Consider the following 16,505-nt stretch of genomic DNA (forward strand, 5'->3'; position numbering starts at 1 on the left):
GAATGCCCTAGAAGAGCTGAACATTTTGATACCTGAATGGCTTTTATAGCTGAAAATATGCTGAACTTATTAAGATGTGAAAAATGGCCATTGGTCCCCACAAAGTAGGTAAAACAAGTAGGGTTGTCTGTGTGTGTGTGTGTGTGTTTGTCAGAGTAGTCCTACACACAGGAATACTAGAGTGTGGCTATTGAAATGAGACATAAAATGTAAATGGTAATTATGCAAAAAAATGTAAAAAATATCAAAAAGCTGTTTACGGTATGAATAGCTGAAGAGTTGCTGAATGGTTATTAATTGAAATTGTGGTTTTAGCTAAAGGTATGCTGAAGATATTAAGATGTGAAAATTTGTCCCATTCATTTGAATGGGCAAAATTTTGCTAAAAAAGCTAAGTAGTTTTAAAAGTATATATATGTTACAAACAATAAAAATACAAGCACACATGTCCTTAAAGAGTTGAACATTTTGATACCTTAATGGCTTTTGTAGCTGAAAGTATGCTGAAGAAATTAAGTGCCGAAAAACGGATGGAAGAAATCAGAAAAATAAGAACAGGATAACATAGTATGGGTGCTTTTCAGCATCCATACAATAATATAAAACAGGATAACATAGTGTGGGTGCTTCGCATCCACACAATAATAAAGAATAGGATAACATAGTGTGGGTGCTTTGTATCCACACAATAAAGAACAGAAGAGCATAGTGTGGATGCTTTACAGCATCCACACAATTATATTTACTTTTCAACACAATAAATTCCTTTGCTGCTTTTGTTCTGTTCCATTCTTCCAGATACAGTTTTTGGCATAGATTTGTCTATTTTTGCAGCTAGATTGCAGGCTGGGCCCAGGGGGAGGTTTCAGTTTGTGACTTCTAGAGGATTTTTTTTAGCCAAAACATTTGCCTTTGCTCTTCATCTTGAACTCTGTGCCTCTCTGTCTGTGTATGGAGCTCAGATACCCTTCTGGGCCTTTTTAGAGACCTCCTCTTTCTAAAAATGGCTTCTGAGGAGGAATAGTGTGGTTGAAGCTGACCTCAACTGCCAAAGTCTGCTGACAAAGCTAGGCTACACATGCTATGTTGGTAGTAAATAGTAGCAGACTTTGGTAGACTGAGTTCTATCATACTGTCTTTATTATTGTAGCACTATGAAGATTGCCTGTGAGGGTTTTTGAGATGGAAAATAAATATTTATGTTTCTTTAATTTGCAGCAGCACTCGGTTCAATGATAAAGAGTTTGTACTTGGAAATTCAACTTTATTCATGCTCTGTGTAACCCTTCAGTTCTGATACATGTACATGAAATGAAAAATAGAAAATTAACTACAATTGTATTTATTTGTTAGATCAATGTGTGAGTTTCACAGTTCTATATCTAGAATGTTGAATGTGGGATATGTGGCTGCAGTGTTCGCAGCAGTTAAATACACATATACATCAATGCAGCAGTGAAAATACATTACCTATCGGTCTATGTATATAATTTAAAAAATGCCAAGGACCACGTTTCAGCACTATGGTGACTTACACTTTTCATATTTTAATTACATTTTGCCGATAAAACCTTTTATGTAAACTTTAATACTGTATGAGTATGTCATGTTCACAGTGTGCTATTGCTACAGTACTTTTAGTAAAAACAAGTGAAAACATCTTCCCCAGCATCTCTTGCTAGTAACATTCTTGTGTAAACTACTTAATTAACTTATTACTAGGTACCATATGTTTAATAATCAGCTGCTTTTGGAACAGGCTCAGAACAAATTACCTTATGTCACAGTCAGACACACACATGCACACAGAGGACAGAGCCCCGAGAGGACAAGACAGGTATGTCAGTCTAATAGCAAATGTTAGAAATTATGAAAAAATAGGGAAGATACATACGGGAATGGTTGGCCAGCGGCTCTAATGATAATAATAATCACCTTTATTTGGCCAAGTATGTTACACACACACACACACACACACACACACACACACACACAGAATTTGTTTCCAGTATAGAACCGAGGCAGCCATCTGTGGCACCAATTCACCCAATGGCTCTAACCATTGGGGGCAACTTGGGGGTTCAGTGTCTTGCCCAGGGACACTTAGATATGTGGACTGCAGGCATCGAGATTTAAATCTCCAACCCTCCGGTTGGGAGACAACTGCTCTACCCACTGAACCACAGTCGCCCCCAAAAAGTGACTGTGAACTTAATACAGCTAGGTCGCTAGCTGTGTTATTTCTGCAGACACCTGGAGAATGCAGAGCAACTTCATCTACTTGTCTTTCATATGAACACTGGCCACGGTCAGCGCTGCTTAACTTTGATGAGTTTAGGTGCATCCAGAGTGTAGTGTCTATAGGCAGGCTGTCAGGGAGGTGAAAGTACAGCTCCCATGGAGGTGTAGGTGTGAACCCGATTAAAGAGCCAGTAAGCTGGAATAGCACAACAGGTTTTAATAATGCCTTTAGGAACAGAGTCAGATATACACAGCACCAGTCTGCAGGGCTTAGGCAGAGAGCAGTACTTAGCTTGGTCCACAGTCAATATCTCCAGCAGGTCAGTAGGGAAGGCAAGGCAGAATCTCTAGTCGTTAATGCAGGCAAGGTGTCGTTACCAAGAAAGCAGTCCAATAAGAAGGGTGAGGCAGAATCTCGGGTCAATAGCACAGGCAGGGTGTTGGTATTCAGATAATCAGGTAGAAAGAATGCAGTAGAGTCTAGTTGAGGCATAGAACAATCTGGCAGCTCCCCACAGAGTGAGGAGCTGCTATATATTGTGAGGAACAGCTGTGGTTGATTAAGTAGCAGGTGAAACTAACCTGAATGATGACATGAAGTTCCCCGGAATACAGGGTGAGCTGGGGACAGGAAGCAGTAAAGAATAAAAGTGTACTTGCAGGAAGTGAACGGGGCAGAAACATGACAGCAGGCAACAGGTAGGCACCTTGACATCTTCTCTACTAGGACAGCTTACTTTTTCCCTTTTACAGGTGAACAGACAGTAGGTAAGCACAGCTTAACTTTCTTTTCTCTTCTACAGGTGTGGACAGGTAAATATACTTAACCTCTCTCTTCTTCTTTCTCCATGGAGATTAAACTTTACTTTTCTTCTTCACAGGCACAGACATGGATAGGTGAGTTGGCTACCGGTAACTGCAGCTACACTTTTCTTTTGCACAGGTGTGAGAATGGGCAGATACGCAATCTCTCTGGCAGGAACACACAAGGTGAGTGTGGCAACAGATGAAGGCAATGACAAGGAAGCACCCAGTTCACACTAGCTGGAGCCAAGCAGCCAGGTGAGAGGGAGGGGGCATGATTATCTGCAGCAGTGGAGAGAGAGTGCCAGGAGAGCAAAATAGGATATTACAGCAAGCACAGGGAACAGATGAGACCCAGAATGTGACATTACCTCGCTCTTTAATGGGCATCTCCTGGTACCTGAATTTTCTGGTCCAGATGACCCACATGGAACTTTGCAATAAGGGAGGAACCAGGAGACAGATGAGACCATTCAGGGGGGGCATCCCTGGGATCAGGCAGAAAACTGGAACTGTTCAATGTGGCTTCTCCTGATGCGGGAAGCTACTGTATCTCTGGTCATTCCAGTGGTCGGTCCCATAGCTAGGCAGACAACTGGGGACATTACGGAGGTCTTCCCTGACAGCAGATAAAGTTGTGAGGCAACACAGGAGGGTGGCCACAGAGCCTGGTAGCGAGGTAGAGCTGTTCAGGAGGATGACTTCACGGACAGGTGGGGGGCTGAGGTCTCTGCTGTGGTTGACCTCAGTGGCAAACAAAGAGCTGGGGCTCTTCAGGTGGTCGACCTCTGTACTGGAATAAGGGTGGAGTTATTGTCGGCCGACCGGAGTACAGGAACAGTGGAGACATTATCATGTGTATATTAAAGGGCCCATGGCATGCTTTTCCTTGTTTTTTGACTTATCTTCAATGTTACAACAGTGAATTATCATCTTAGACATGACCTAAAGCTAAAAAATATGAGGTTTAAGTATGTTCTAATGCAGAAGTGACTCGGTTTATACACGTCTTGTAAACTCTCGCTCGTAAGACAATTTTGTTAGAAAAAAAAAAAGTATTATGTGACAGTTAAAGAATCTCCCTGAAGGGGCATTATCTCCAGGGAGTTCATGTGAGCATGCCTGACACCCTCCAGCATCCCCACCAAAATGTTATATTGCCTTGTTTGTTATGTATATATTCAATAAAACTTATTTAAAAAAAAAAAGACAACCACCGATGCCGTTGTAAAAGCGGAATTTTTCGACTGCACCCAGTTTTATGGATATATTTTACCTCCTGCTTCTGCACTGTGGCCGGAGGATGTGGAGAAAAGTACAGGGCCTGAGGTTACTGCATGTCCAGGCAAGCAGCTAGCCAGTGAAGCCCTCACAGCAGTGACTGCTCAGCTCATCAATGCTAGATTCCCCTGGAGCACAGTACCTGTTTGTTTTGACTGCTTGAGGTCAGTGTGTCTGCTCCATGTGATGTGTTGCTGGTTAACAGGCGGATTAACCACCCATGATGTCATTGTCGGTGCTACCCTACCTGTTGGAATTAATCAAATCAAATTTTATTGTATAGCGCCAAATCATAACAAAAGTCATCTCAGGGCACTTTACAGAGTAAGGTCTAGACCTTACTGTTATCACTATTATTACAGAGGGAAAACCCAACAAATCCCCCTTGAGCAAGCACTTAGCGACAGTGGGGAGGAAAAACTCCCTTTAACAGAAGAAACCTCCGACAGACCCTGGCTCTTGGTGGGCAGCCTTCTGCCTAGACCGGTTGGGGTGAGTGGATAGAGGAGAGAGAAAAGAAGAAAAGCAACAGGACACAACAAACAATCACACACTGGTCTGGTTGATGTGGCCGGTGACTGCTCATCAGAAACATAGAGCTCCAGAGCACCAGCCAGGGCAACCTGCAGAAAGGTACAGGGAGAGAGAGAGGACACACTACGGGAGAGAGGAGACACAAAGTTAGTGATGTGTAATGGTGGCATATAGAAGCATAGGGAGAGAGAGGAGAGGAGAGGAGAGGAGAGGAGAGGGGAGGAGGAGGGGAAAAAAACTCAGAGCATTATGGGGCCCCCCAGCAGCAAAGGCCTATAGCAGCATAACTAAGGGAAGGCTCAGGGTAATTCATTTCACTACTTTGGTACTGTATGTGGTCATGTGGGGGAAGATGCAGTGACCACCGGTTGAATTTACCGACCTTGGAGCTACTTTCTGCAACATTAGAGAGAATTGTTGTAAGGCTGGAGAAGTTACTATGTTTGCAGAAACAGGAACTGTGGCAGTGCTAACCTGCTCAGGACCAAGAACTGAGGTGGTGCTGGTGTCTTCACCGACCCACTTGGGACCAGGAACTGAGGTAGCAGCGGCATTCTTGCTGGTCCACTTCAGCAAAGAAGCAGGCAGTGTCAAAGAACTCCCTGGGAATATGAACAAGAGGGAAGTTGTTTTCAACCGGGTGGGGAACAAGAGTAAGCAAGGTGGCATCAATCCACTAGAGAACAGGCGGGACCAAGGTGGCATTGATGACTTTGTTGACCCTCTCAAAAAGTGGAACAGTGGAGGTTTCGAAGTCGTTGACCCATCGAGAAACGGGAACTGGTGTGACATCTCTGTGCAACCTATGGGCTGAAACAAAAGCCAACATGACATTGGCAAGGAATGCCATTGTAGATCCACACCGAGGCTGGAGCAGAGGGTGCTCTCTTCCACTTGGGAACAGGAACAGAGGCAGCATTGAACCAGCTTGGGAGCAGGGGCAGAGAAGACGGTGTCCACACCGACCCGCTCAGGAACAGGGACCTCAGCAAGGACATCGTCTTCAGCACACTGAAGAACAGGAACTGAAGCAGAGGCAGCGTCGACCCACTCGGAACCAGGAAAAGAGAGAGTTACATCAGACTCGAACGCTCGGGACTTGAACACTGACAATTCAAGACTTTACGTGGACTCGTACACTGGGGACTCAAGGATGTGCTGGGAGTGCTTAGCAATGCAGCCATGCGCTTTGGCCACAGGCCTGCAGCCATTTCAGCACTCACAATGGTGAATAATCTTTTAAAATATCCAAATTATGACATCAGTTAGCACCAACTCAGTTCTAATCATTTCTTTGTGCCATGCCCTACCTCTCCAAAAATAGTAACAGAAGACTGATAGAACCATTATTCACCATCAAGTGAACTGGTCTTTATCCTTACCTCCATCCCATCAGATTGTTTAATAATAATTAATTAACTGTGTATGTAAATTGTTCCTTTCTTTGTTTCTAGGCTTTTTTATCTTTTCCCAGAGCCCAGATTACAGCAATGACCTGGAAATTAGACTGGCTTAATTCACAAAGAAAATACAGTATACTTTTATTTGGCAGCTTGCAACATTTTCAGCTTTCTCTAACAAGGCAGTCTGGTCCCTCCCTGTCACTCTTTTCTCTCTGCCCTTTTTCACTTCCTTCTACAATTGAATGTCAAATATGTCACTGTAGTGGTTCAAGTTACAAGTTAATATGGACTATGCAATAGAATACCATCAGAGTGGGTAGATTACACACAAACAGTACATTTATAGCTAGAGTTAAAAGATGCTTACATAACTTGGGCATAACTTCAGCCTTGTGTGAACCGTATAGTATCATGAGGGAGGTGAAATGCTTTATGGGCACCATGATACATGCATCCTGTATGATCCATTTGAGAGTTCTGTGCTGCAGCAAGAAAGGACTAGTTCAGCAAAGACAGGGAGTTTGTTGAGGCTTACTGTGCAACAGATTTCAGGTCCACAGGCTGAGCCCTGGACTCGTGCTCTCACAGCCAGGCAACCCCACAAGGGCCTCAAAACTAGCTTACATTTTAGCCTGGTGGTTAGTGGTGAGAACTGGAAGCTCTGCCCTTCTCTACAGAGGATCACCATAAATGGTAAAACAGATGAGTACCTTAAAAAGGCTTGTTTCTGCTAGGTTATACTCTTTTACTTAAAAAATGCAACAGTAGCTGGAGTTATTTAATTGTGTGACACATTTTTCTACCCTGAGAATGACACATTACAGGGAAATTGACACATTACTAATTATTTATATTATCCACACTAGGTTGGTTGTACGATGTAAGCAGTATCCAACTAGGTTACATCTGTAAAGGGTTGAGGCACATTTGTGTTTTTGTGTTTCTTGTGATCTAGTTCTTCTGGAGTGGTTACAGAGGTTAACAGAGAAAGAGTCAAAAATAACTTGTTAGCACTGCACAACACAAAGATAGAGCTATGAATAGACATATGGATTTGGCCGTGCTCCAAGGTTGTGGTTTTGGCTCAGTTGTTTCTGCTGGACTGCTGTGGGAGAGCACGATGTGATGAGATGTGAACACTGTTCAGTATGAATGTGTTTTAAGTGCAGAAAAGAAACCAGAACTGTTTAAGTGTTATTGATTTGATGATTAGATAAGTTAGAAAGTCCTTCCAAGGCAGCATACAATGTTGTGGGAGAGTGTGTGTGAAAGGAGGAGCAGAATGTTCAAACCAGCAACAAGCTGTCTGTTGAGCCACTGATAAACCTAGAATTTAGGCTGTAGCTACCACTCCTATTACTTAGCTAAACCATTATAGAGCGGAGAAGTTGATCTCAATTTGGATTTTCCCATCTATTTATGAGACTGCTGTAAAATACCTTATTAACATTTCTTTACATACTTAGTTTACATAAACTATGTGAAGAATGTAGTATATAAAGAATTTCCATAATGTAGGCCCTGAATAGGGATACACAAGACACAATTTTTAAGTGTTCCTTGGGAAAGAAAATAACACAGTTGACTACAGTTGGAGCAACTAAGAGGGTAAAAGTTTTCAATGGTAATAAAATTGGGCCCACACTCACCTCGAGCTTACTACTTCTACCAGTGTTGCTGATTGGAAAAATATTGTCCAGGTAACTGCACCTAGTGGTGGAAGATGTACTTGTTTACTTAAGTAAAACTAACAGTACTGCAGTGTAAAAATACTCAGTTACAAGTAAAGGTCCTGCATTCAAAATATTGCTTCAGTAAAAGCACTAGCATCTAAAAGAAAGTCATTTTCGGCTTTTCCCGTTTAGGGGTCGCCGTAGCAAATCGTCACACTGACGACTCGCATGTTGACCTTTGGTACATGTTTTATACCGGGTGCTTTTCCTGACGCAACCTGGATTCGAACCCAAGGCTCTGTGGCAAGAGCGCTGCGCCTTTACCACTAGCCTACCAGGGAAGGCAAAAGTAATAGCATCAATACATACTAAAGTACCAAAAGTAAAAGTACTCATTATGCAGAATCGCAGTTTACATTAATGTACTTCATATTATTGGATTATAATTCGCAGTTTACATTAATGTACTTCATATTATTGGATTATAATTACAGACATGATATTGTGTACAGCACATTTAATGTTGCAACTGCTAAAGGTAGGGAGCAAATTTTGACTACCTAATAAATGTGAAGTACTTTGATGGTAGGAAGTGGTGGGTTGATAGAGACAAAAGGACACTGTTTAGTATTCTCTTTCAGTTCTTTCGGCAGCTTGTATGTCTCAGAGCTCATACATGTTCTCAGTTCTGCACTGTTTGAAGGGTATATAAAGTCAAAAGGACACTGGTTTGGCTCAGCTCACTGTGGAGGGAATGAGATGAGCAATTGAGTATGGCACGAGGAAGGAGGAACACAGATAGAGACAGAGGAAGGAAACTACATAGCAACAGAGGGAGGACAGGAATAAAGAATGCCAGTGCCTCCTGGAATTTTTACTAAACTCAAGATACTGTAGCCATGCAAATAAGTTCATTTTCACTTATTTAACTTGATCAAATATTCTGTTGACATTAAAAAGGCCCTTTACAAATGGAGGAGGGAGGAAAGAATAAAGAGCTACTAATATCTCTGCAGAGGTGAAGAAAGTCTGTAAGCTTCTGTCATTTGGGCTTGAGGCCGTCCCATTTCTCTCCAGCTGTGCAACGCCCTTTCCTGTTTTTCTTTCTTTTCCATTTCTTCCTTTCATGGCAAGAGAAGAAATCTGAGTGGCCCAGGCCTTCTACCACAAAAGGCACACAGACTCCAATCTGCCATCAGTTCTTTATTTTTGATTTTGCAATGTATCTTTTCTGGGTCTGATTGGAGTTCAGGTTTGAATTTATTCAGGTGTTTTTGTTTCATCATCTGATTTCTGACCAACAGTCCAAAACCCATTCATTTTGTAGTGCTATAAAACATTTGTGAATTTTGGCATTTTTGCTTGAAAAGTGACCTAAACAGTAACATTTTTAATTCAGCTAACTATTCAATTAATTGGATAATGGATTCATCACTTGTTAAGTACTGAATTAATAGCAACAAATTATAGAAAGGGGATTGTGGGAATCAGGGTGTTAATAATAGAGTATCTCTGCATCATGGGTGGCATGACTCACTTTTCCAAGAGCAGCAGTAACAGTGTTGCAGGTTACTATCCTGGTCAGGCAGCATTCAGTCCCTTAGGAATTCCTGAGATGCTCAGCCCATTTTTAGCACCATGGTCTCTGCCATACATCACCTTCTCTTGCCAATTCATGTAGCTCCTCAAGCCCTAAAAAACACTGGGCTGCTATCAGTCACAGCTCAGGTGTGTAAAAAGTGGACAGGCATCGAGGAGTAAAGTGTGGATGTATGCCTGGTGGGGTTTGACTGAGAGAGACAGGAAGAGCATGGGAGCTAAATAAACTATTTTATTTTAAGAAAATAACCAGTGCTGTTTTCACTGGCATTATCTAGCTTGTTGGGCTGTTGAAAATATGTGAGTTTGTGATTTTGTGGTGAATCAGAGCCTAAATTCTTTCATTCCAAGCTGTGTATTAAACCTCTTACATACTATAAATGTCTGTACTTTATGACAAACTCTCACAATATGTATACCTGTTTCACCTAAATCCTGTACTCTACAGACCTTTCATTTTAGGACATCACATAAACATGCTGTGACATCTTTATTCTCTTGAAAGTTTATTAGCTTCAGTGTTGCAATGGGGATGGTGGCAGAGCCTAGTTTGATGTGGTATTTAGCTTAAGTGGAAACACAACGTAACACACAGCGCCCATGTAACGCAGTGGAGATTTAAGCCAGCTAGTCTAATCTGGGAGGGCTGCAGACAGGCTGTCTGCCTTTCTGTGTCTATATAAAGCTCACATACTTTATCAGTGTCTGGCTGGCTCTAAATTGAACCTCATGCTTTACTATCCAGTGTGGTAGGTGTTAGCTACAGTTTAGATTCTAAAAAATGACCATGAGGTTGTGATTTACAGTCACACTGGATGTTGGTTTACATTCATCGCCTCCATCTAATTGAAAACCCTCCTCATCACCTTCAGAGTCCTCCACAATATGCCCCCCCCCCACCACCACCACCACCACCACCTTTCTGAACTCCGCCACCATCACACCAACACCAACACCTCCTTTCTTCTACCCTAGAGGACCAAACATCAAACCTGGGGTGACAGAGCCTTCTTCATTGCTGCCCTCACCCTTTCTCTTTTATGGTATTTGTTTCTTTTCATCCACCTGCATTTAGTAATTTGTCTTTCCTATTCTGCTTTGTTTTTGTCTGACTTATTTTTGTTCATGTTTGTTTGGTACACTGTTAACAAATCTGATGTATAGAGCAGAGAATGGCCCTTTAGTACCCATAATAAATCATGAGCTTTGCTTTAGCAGTAAGACAAGATGTGTTGCTGTGGCTGAGCAAAAGGACAGCACACAAACAAGCGATCAATATACATGACAAGAGAGGGGTTGACTCAAGGGACTCAGTGCTATTTATAGTAAAGGGGATTGTAGAAAGAAGGCTGCAGTCTAATCTAGAGGCAAGGTGATGTGATGTGTCTGCGTGTGTGCATATGTGTTTGTGTGTGAAAGTAGTCTGAATTGAATTAGCTGAGAACAGCTAAGCCCCTGCTTCTGGATAATTTATAACCTACAGTTATAGCCAAACCATTTGCAGATTCAATTTGTTGTCTCTTGCTCGCTCCGCTGGACCCTTTTGTCCAGCACATTATGAGTTTTTTCAGGCAACCAAGCACACCGGCTATTATCGTTAACAAGGAGATAGTCACAAATGGGGTATTGCTTTTCAAAACAACAATAGCTGTTTTTATATTGAGACCACAACACATTAAAAACATTTTTTCTTGTGTGTGCTTTCAGATGGAACTGAAGCTGGTTTTGATATCTACATTGTTAGTGCACTTCTGTTACTGTAATTCTCAGAAAGGTAAGATTGCTCAGTCAGATCTCATTTTGTTAAACAGTATTGCCTTGCATGATGTCATTTTGTTGATATCAGCTTGCATAATAAATGTATAGTTTATAGTGATGACTCCCTCCCAGGAGAGAGATGTTGGTTACTTTAGCTTATTGATGTTACTGACCAGCGCCAGTGGAGCTCCACCTCAGCATCATAGAGCATAATGGAAAAGATGGAGTATTCTTACTTTGACTCAAATTACCATGGAGCGAAACACCGCCCCACGCGAATTGACCCGGAGACACAGGGGATCTAGCAGGCTGCAGGGACTGCGGTGTACCAGTTCTCCCTCTGATTCTGCTTCCTCTTTTCTCTTTGTTTTCCATCCAGAAGGGAATGAGTGCATCAATGCTAATGCCAAATACTGCGGGGAGTGCATCCAGGCTGGAGACAGATGTGGCTGGTGTACAGACCCGGTATGTGATTCAAAGTCATCAGTTATATTCACTGCTGAGAAATGCAATTTAATTCTATTATGATGTTGTTGTCAATTAATCACCTGAGAATGGAGTAACTATTTGTTTCAGAACTAGCCTGCCCTCAATTCATAAAGCAATGTTGATATTGCAGGCAAAGTCAGTCCAGTTCTAGACATGTCACTTCCAGCCTGTGCTGTTAAAGGGGTATTCCAACAATTTTATGTTTGGTTTCACAAATTTGCATTTGCTTTCACGAAACTGCAGGGCCTGTGAGAGAAATATTGAAAAAATAATGGTTCAGATCAGAGCAGCAGAGGCCAAAATATCCTTTTGTTTTTAGAGTATTTAACTATAGATCCTACATGGCCCATAATGCAATGCAGTAGTATCTTTTGTTAGACCCTCCCTGCCTGATAAACGCCCATGTCTTTCACCCAGTGCATCCAATTTGTCATACAGGGTTTTCTGAATGTTATAACCTTAAATTTCCCAAGCCTAGGCCAATATAACCTTGATGGCATTAACAAGATTACTTCTTCAGACTTGACAAAACTGCTGTAGAGCATGAACAGCTTTTGCCAGCTGAATAGTGCTCCAAACAAATAAATAGATTTTCACTTTCATTCTCCCTCTGCAACTCTTAGAACTTTCTGAAACAGGGTGAGACTGTGTCAACCCGCTGTGATGAGTTGCAGTCCCTAATGAAAAGGGGCTGTCATGCAACAATGATTGAGAACCCACGTGGGCAACAGAAGTTCCTCAGTAACAAAACAGTGACAAATCGCAAAAAGGGTGCAGAAGCCAAACTGAAGCCAGAGGACATCACTCAGATCCAGCCCCAGAAACTCAGCCTCACCCTCAGATCTGGTGAGAATACATTTTTTTTAAAGTCATTCTCAGCTTCCTTTGGTTTTGGGATATTGATGACTGACTTTGACCACTATGCTCTTTAATTATTGTAACTTCATGTAGGTGAACCTCAGTCTTTTGACTTGAAGTTCAAACGAGCAGAAGATTATCCCATCGATCTGTACTATTTGATGGACCTGTCATACTCCATGAAGGATGATCTAGAGAATGTCAAGAACCTGGGAACCAGTCTGATGCTGGAGATGGAGAAGATCACCTCTGACTTCAGGATAGGTGAGTTATTTCATTAAGAGGGAAGACATTTGACAGTTTGTTTCTTTTGGAGGCAAATAAATGAATAATTTTTTATGCCTCGTTTTTTTTTTTGGTTGCTCTTGGTTCATACAGTAGGGGTGTAACAATTCTGAACCAAGGCTGGAAACCGTGACACAATTGCCCACTGTCTCATATCGCAATACCAGAAGATGGAACAATAGCCTCGAGACAGCCAACCCCCAAACCACAGCCTGATGCCACCCCTGCAGGTGCAGGCTGTAGAGCTCTCATTAACTTGTTTTTCCTTTCCCAATTGAAACTATAACACATGTAAATCACGAATGTAATTATTGTATTCTCAGTGAGTGTTTAGTTTCTTCTCATTGGTGTTCCAAATTCTTGTTAATCTAATAAAACCCAGAAAGTTTTTTTTCTCATTTTTTTCTACCCTCACTGCCCTCCATTCCCAAAAACAAAACAACACAAACAAAAAAAAGATACATTAGAGGTGTAACAGTCCATCAGTCTGGATCAATACATTGATAGTCCACAGTCTGCTGTCATCAATGCAAAGTTTAAACATTAATGTTTGTTCTGAGTGTATTGAGAGTGGTGACATCTCCATTGGCTCTATAAGAACAGGTTTTATTTTTGTGTTTGGTTTTTTTTTTTTGTTTTTTTTTAGTTATCGTGGATTATGGGGACATCAAATAGTTCCAAACATTGGAACCAGCATTGTATATTTACATTGACTTGACAGTTTTCTTTAGTAAGAAGTTTAAATCTACTATATAGAAATAATGATACTCGTGACTTTTTAAATTAAGCATAAAGCATAAACTTTATTGCCAAGTATGATCAAAAATACAAGGAATTTGACTCCAGCCCAATGGCCCCTGATGTGCACAGCAATAAAAACAGAATAAATACAGAATATATACAAGTTAAAAGAGCAAAACACAGACTAGCTATTCAAGAGTGCAATAGCCCAGGAGAAGAAACTGTCTCTGTGTCTGGTTGTCTTGGCGTACAGAGACCTGTAGCGCCATCCAGAGGGGAGGAGTTCAAAGAGTTTTTGTCCAGGGTGTGAGGGGTCAGCAGAAATCCTCTCTGCCCTCCTCCTGACCCGTGAGGTGTACAGGTCCTCCATGGAGGGCAGGCTGGCACTGATGATTTTCTCCGCAGTTCTGACCATCCGTAGGAGCCTGTTCTGTTTGGTTGCCAAGCCAAACCAAAGAGAGATGGAAGAGCAGAGAACAGACTCGATGATTCCTTCGTAGAACTGTATCAGCAGCTCCTGAGGCAGGTTGAACTTGTGTGGGGTTGGGGTACAATTGTAGCACTTTTGTCTTGCGGTGGAGGGTGAGGTGGGGGTGGAGGGTAGGTCTGGTTAAGTGATAGGGTTGTGTTAGTGAAGTTGATTGGCTGACTTGTATTTTCAGGTGTCCATGCCATGTAAACATTTGGAAGGTTTTTGACCTTCTCTGAATTCATTTAGTTTACTCTCAGAGCTCAGCACTTGGTGTCAGTAAATGTCAAACTGAATCCATCTGTCCTTTAAAGGCTTTGGCTCCTTTGTGGAGAAGACAGTCATGCCTTACATAAGCACCACCCCAGCAAAAGTGCTGAACCCATGCACAGGTGATAACTGCACCAGCCCCTTTAGCTACAAAAACGTCCTGAAACTGACTAGCGACGGCAAGAAATTCAACACCCTGGTAGGCCAGCAGCACATCTCTGGAAACTTGGACTCTCCTGAGGGGGGCTTTGATGCCATCATGCAAGTGGCTGTCTGTGGGGTAAGAAAAAGAAACATTTTTGTCTTTCAATGATCCTGTGGGAAATAATTATGTTCAGGTTCACAGTTTAAAGCAACTTTCCCACAAGTATGGTACTTGCTTGGTGAAATACAGAACCATCTATCCATCCATTATCTATACCACTCATCCTGAAGAGGTCCGCGGGGGTGCTGGAGCCAATCCCAGCTGACATTTGGCAAGCGCCAGGGTACACCCTGGACAGGTCGCCAGTCTATCACAGGGCTGACAGAGACAGACAACCACACTCCCTCCTAGGGACAATTTAGAGTCGCCACTCCACCTAAGCTGCATGTCTTTGGACAGTGGGAGGAAGCCGGGGTACCCGGAGAGAACCCATGCAGGCACAAGGAGAACATGCAAGCTCCACACAGAAAGGCACCGATGTTTACATGGAGATTTTTTAATGCAGTGATAATAAAAAGTTCATGTGTCACATTCTGAGCTGTTTAATAGTTTTTAGACTGCTGATATAAAGCTTGTAGCAAAGTGAAAAAAACTAAAATTTGTAATAGTAATTTCATTTTTTTTCTCATTCATCAGGAGCAGATTGGCTGGAGGAATGTGACTCGTCTGCTGGTGTTCTCAACTGATGCTGGCTTCCACTTTGCTGGAGATGGCAAACTGGGTGGCATTGTACTGCCTAATGATGGAAAATGTCACTTGGAAAACAATGTATACACAATGAGTCATTATTATGTAAGTAGTTCAGTGTTGCTGTGACTGCTTTATAACCAAAGACATTGAAATGTCCTCTTACTTACATTACTGCTTGTTGTTGACTGTGTGTTGCAGTGTAATTGTGATTTTTCTCCTCCATCTTCTTTTAAAGGATTATCCCTCCATTGCTCACCTTGTTCAGAAGCTGAGCGACAACAACATTCAGACTATTTTTGCAGTCACTGAGGAGTTCCAGCCTGTTTACCAAGTTAGTTCTCTTTCAGTCTCATTCTAACCATCTTTCATTATCTGACATCCTTTTACACTCTGTGTCTGTTTGAAAGACATCCAGTGCATAAAAATACCAGCCAGGGCTGAGGCATCTGCTGCGAGGCAATGGTAGCAGGCTTTTGGCTCTGATTATTTCCTTCTGTCTTGCTGTTGCCTTTCAGGCCAGTTCAGCCCAGTCTCATCTGATCATAGTTCTTTCATTATGTCATACAATAATGTCAGTTAACATCAATGTGCCTGACAGCTGTAACAAGTGCAGTCAGTGAAAGTGATGCTGTATTCATTTTAATCCTGAATGAAACTGTGTACTTTTGGGCTCTGATATTTTTCTTCTGCAACTTGTTCTCAACCCAGGGCATCAAATATGATGTTTGGTCAAGTATCCTGCACATTTCTGCTGTATGAGGTGCACACAGTTTTCTATAGACAACATTAGCGCTTCACAAAATGTCAGTAACACCTTGGCTTCATGCAGACAAACTACATGGTCAGTTTTACGTATAATTTTGTTTCCACAAAAGCTGGGACACTGTGTAAATTATAAATAAAACTGAATGAAATGTTTTGAAAACCCATTTTACCTCATATTCATTCTGTAACAGTACAAAGATAAGTTATGTATTGTTCAAATTCACATACAGTGCCTTGCGAAAGTATTCGGCCCCCTTGAACTTTGCGACCTTTTGCCACATTTCAGGCTTCAAACATAAAGATATAAAACTGTAATTTTTTGTGAAGAATCAACAACAAGTGGGACACAATCATGAAGTGGAACGAAATTTATTGGATATTTCAAACTTTTTTAACAAATAAAAAACTGAAAAATTGGGCATGCAAAATTATTCAGCCCC

At 41.8% G+C, this 16,505-nt stretch overlaps 1 protein-coding gene across 4 annotated transcripts in view; it reads left to right on the forward strand.

The window, feature by feature from the left end:
• Positions 1–16,505, forward strand: part of LOC109972471 (integrin beta-1-like) — a 52,202-nt gene that overhangs the window by 23,503 nt on the left and 12,194 nt on the right. Inside the window, exons 2-9 of one of the 4 annotated variants that reach the window (XM_020621340.1) lie at positions 3,123–3,138; positions 11,243–11,309; positions 11,673–11,758; positions 12,406–12,628; positions 12,734–12,904; positions 14,450–14,685; positions 15,247–15,402; positions 15,536–15,631. In XM_020621340.1, coding sequence (XP_020476996.1) covers positions 11,243–11,309; positions 11,673–11,758; positions 12,406–12,628; positions 12,734–12,904; positions 14,450–14,685; positions 15,247–15,402; positions 15,536–15,631 — 1,035 coding nt within the window. In that variant the 5' untranslated portion in view covers positions 3,123–3,138. Of the gene's footprint in view, positions 1–3,122; positions 3,139–3,184; positions 3,232–10,516; positions 10,579–11,242; positions 11,310–11,672; positions 11,759–12,405; positions 12,629–12,733; positions 12,905–14,449; positions 14,686–15,246; positions 15,403–15,535; positions 15,632–16,505 lie in introns of those variants that run through there. The other 3 variants (XM_020621337.1, XM_020621338.1, XM_020621339.1) reach the window with 3 other exon arrangements.

Source organism: Monopterus albus, unplaced genomic scaffold, assembly GCF_001952655.1.
Source record: "Monopterus albus unplaced genomic scaffold, M_albus_1.0 scaffold258.1, whole genome shotgun sequence".
NCBI lineage: Eukaryota > Metazoa > Chordata > Actinopteri > Synbranchiformes > Synbranchidae > Monopterus > Monopterus albus.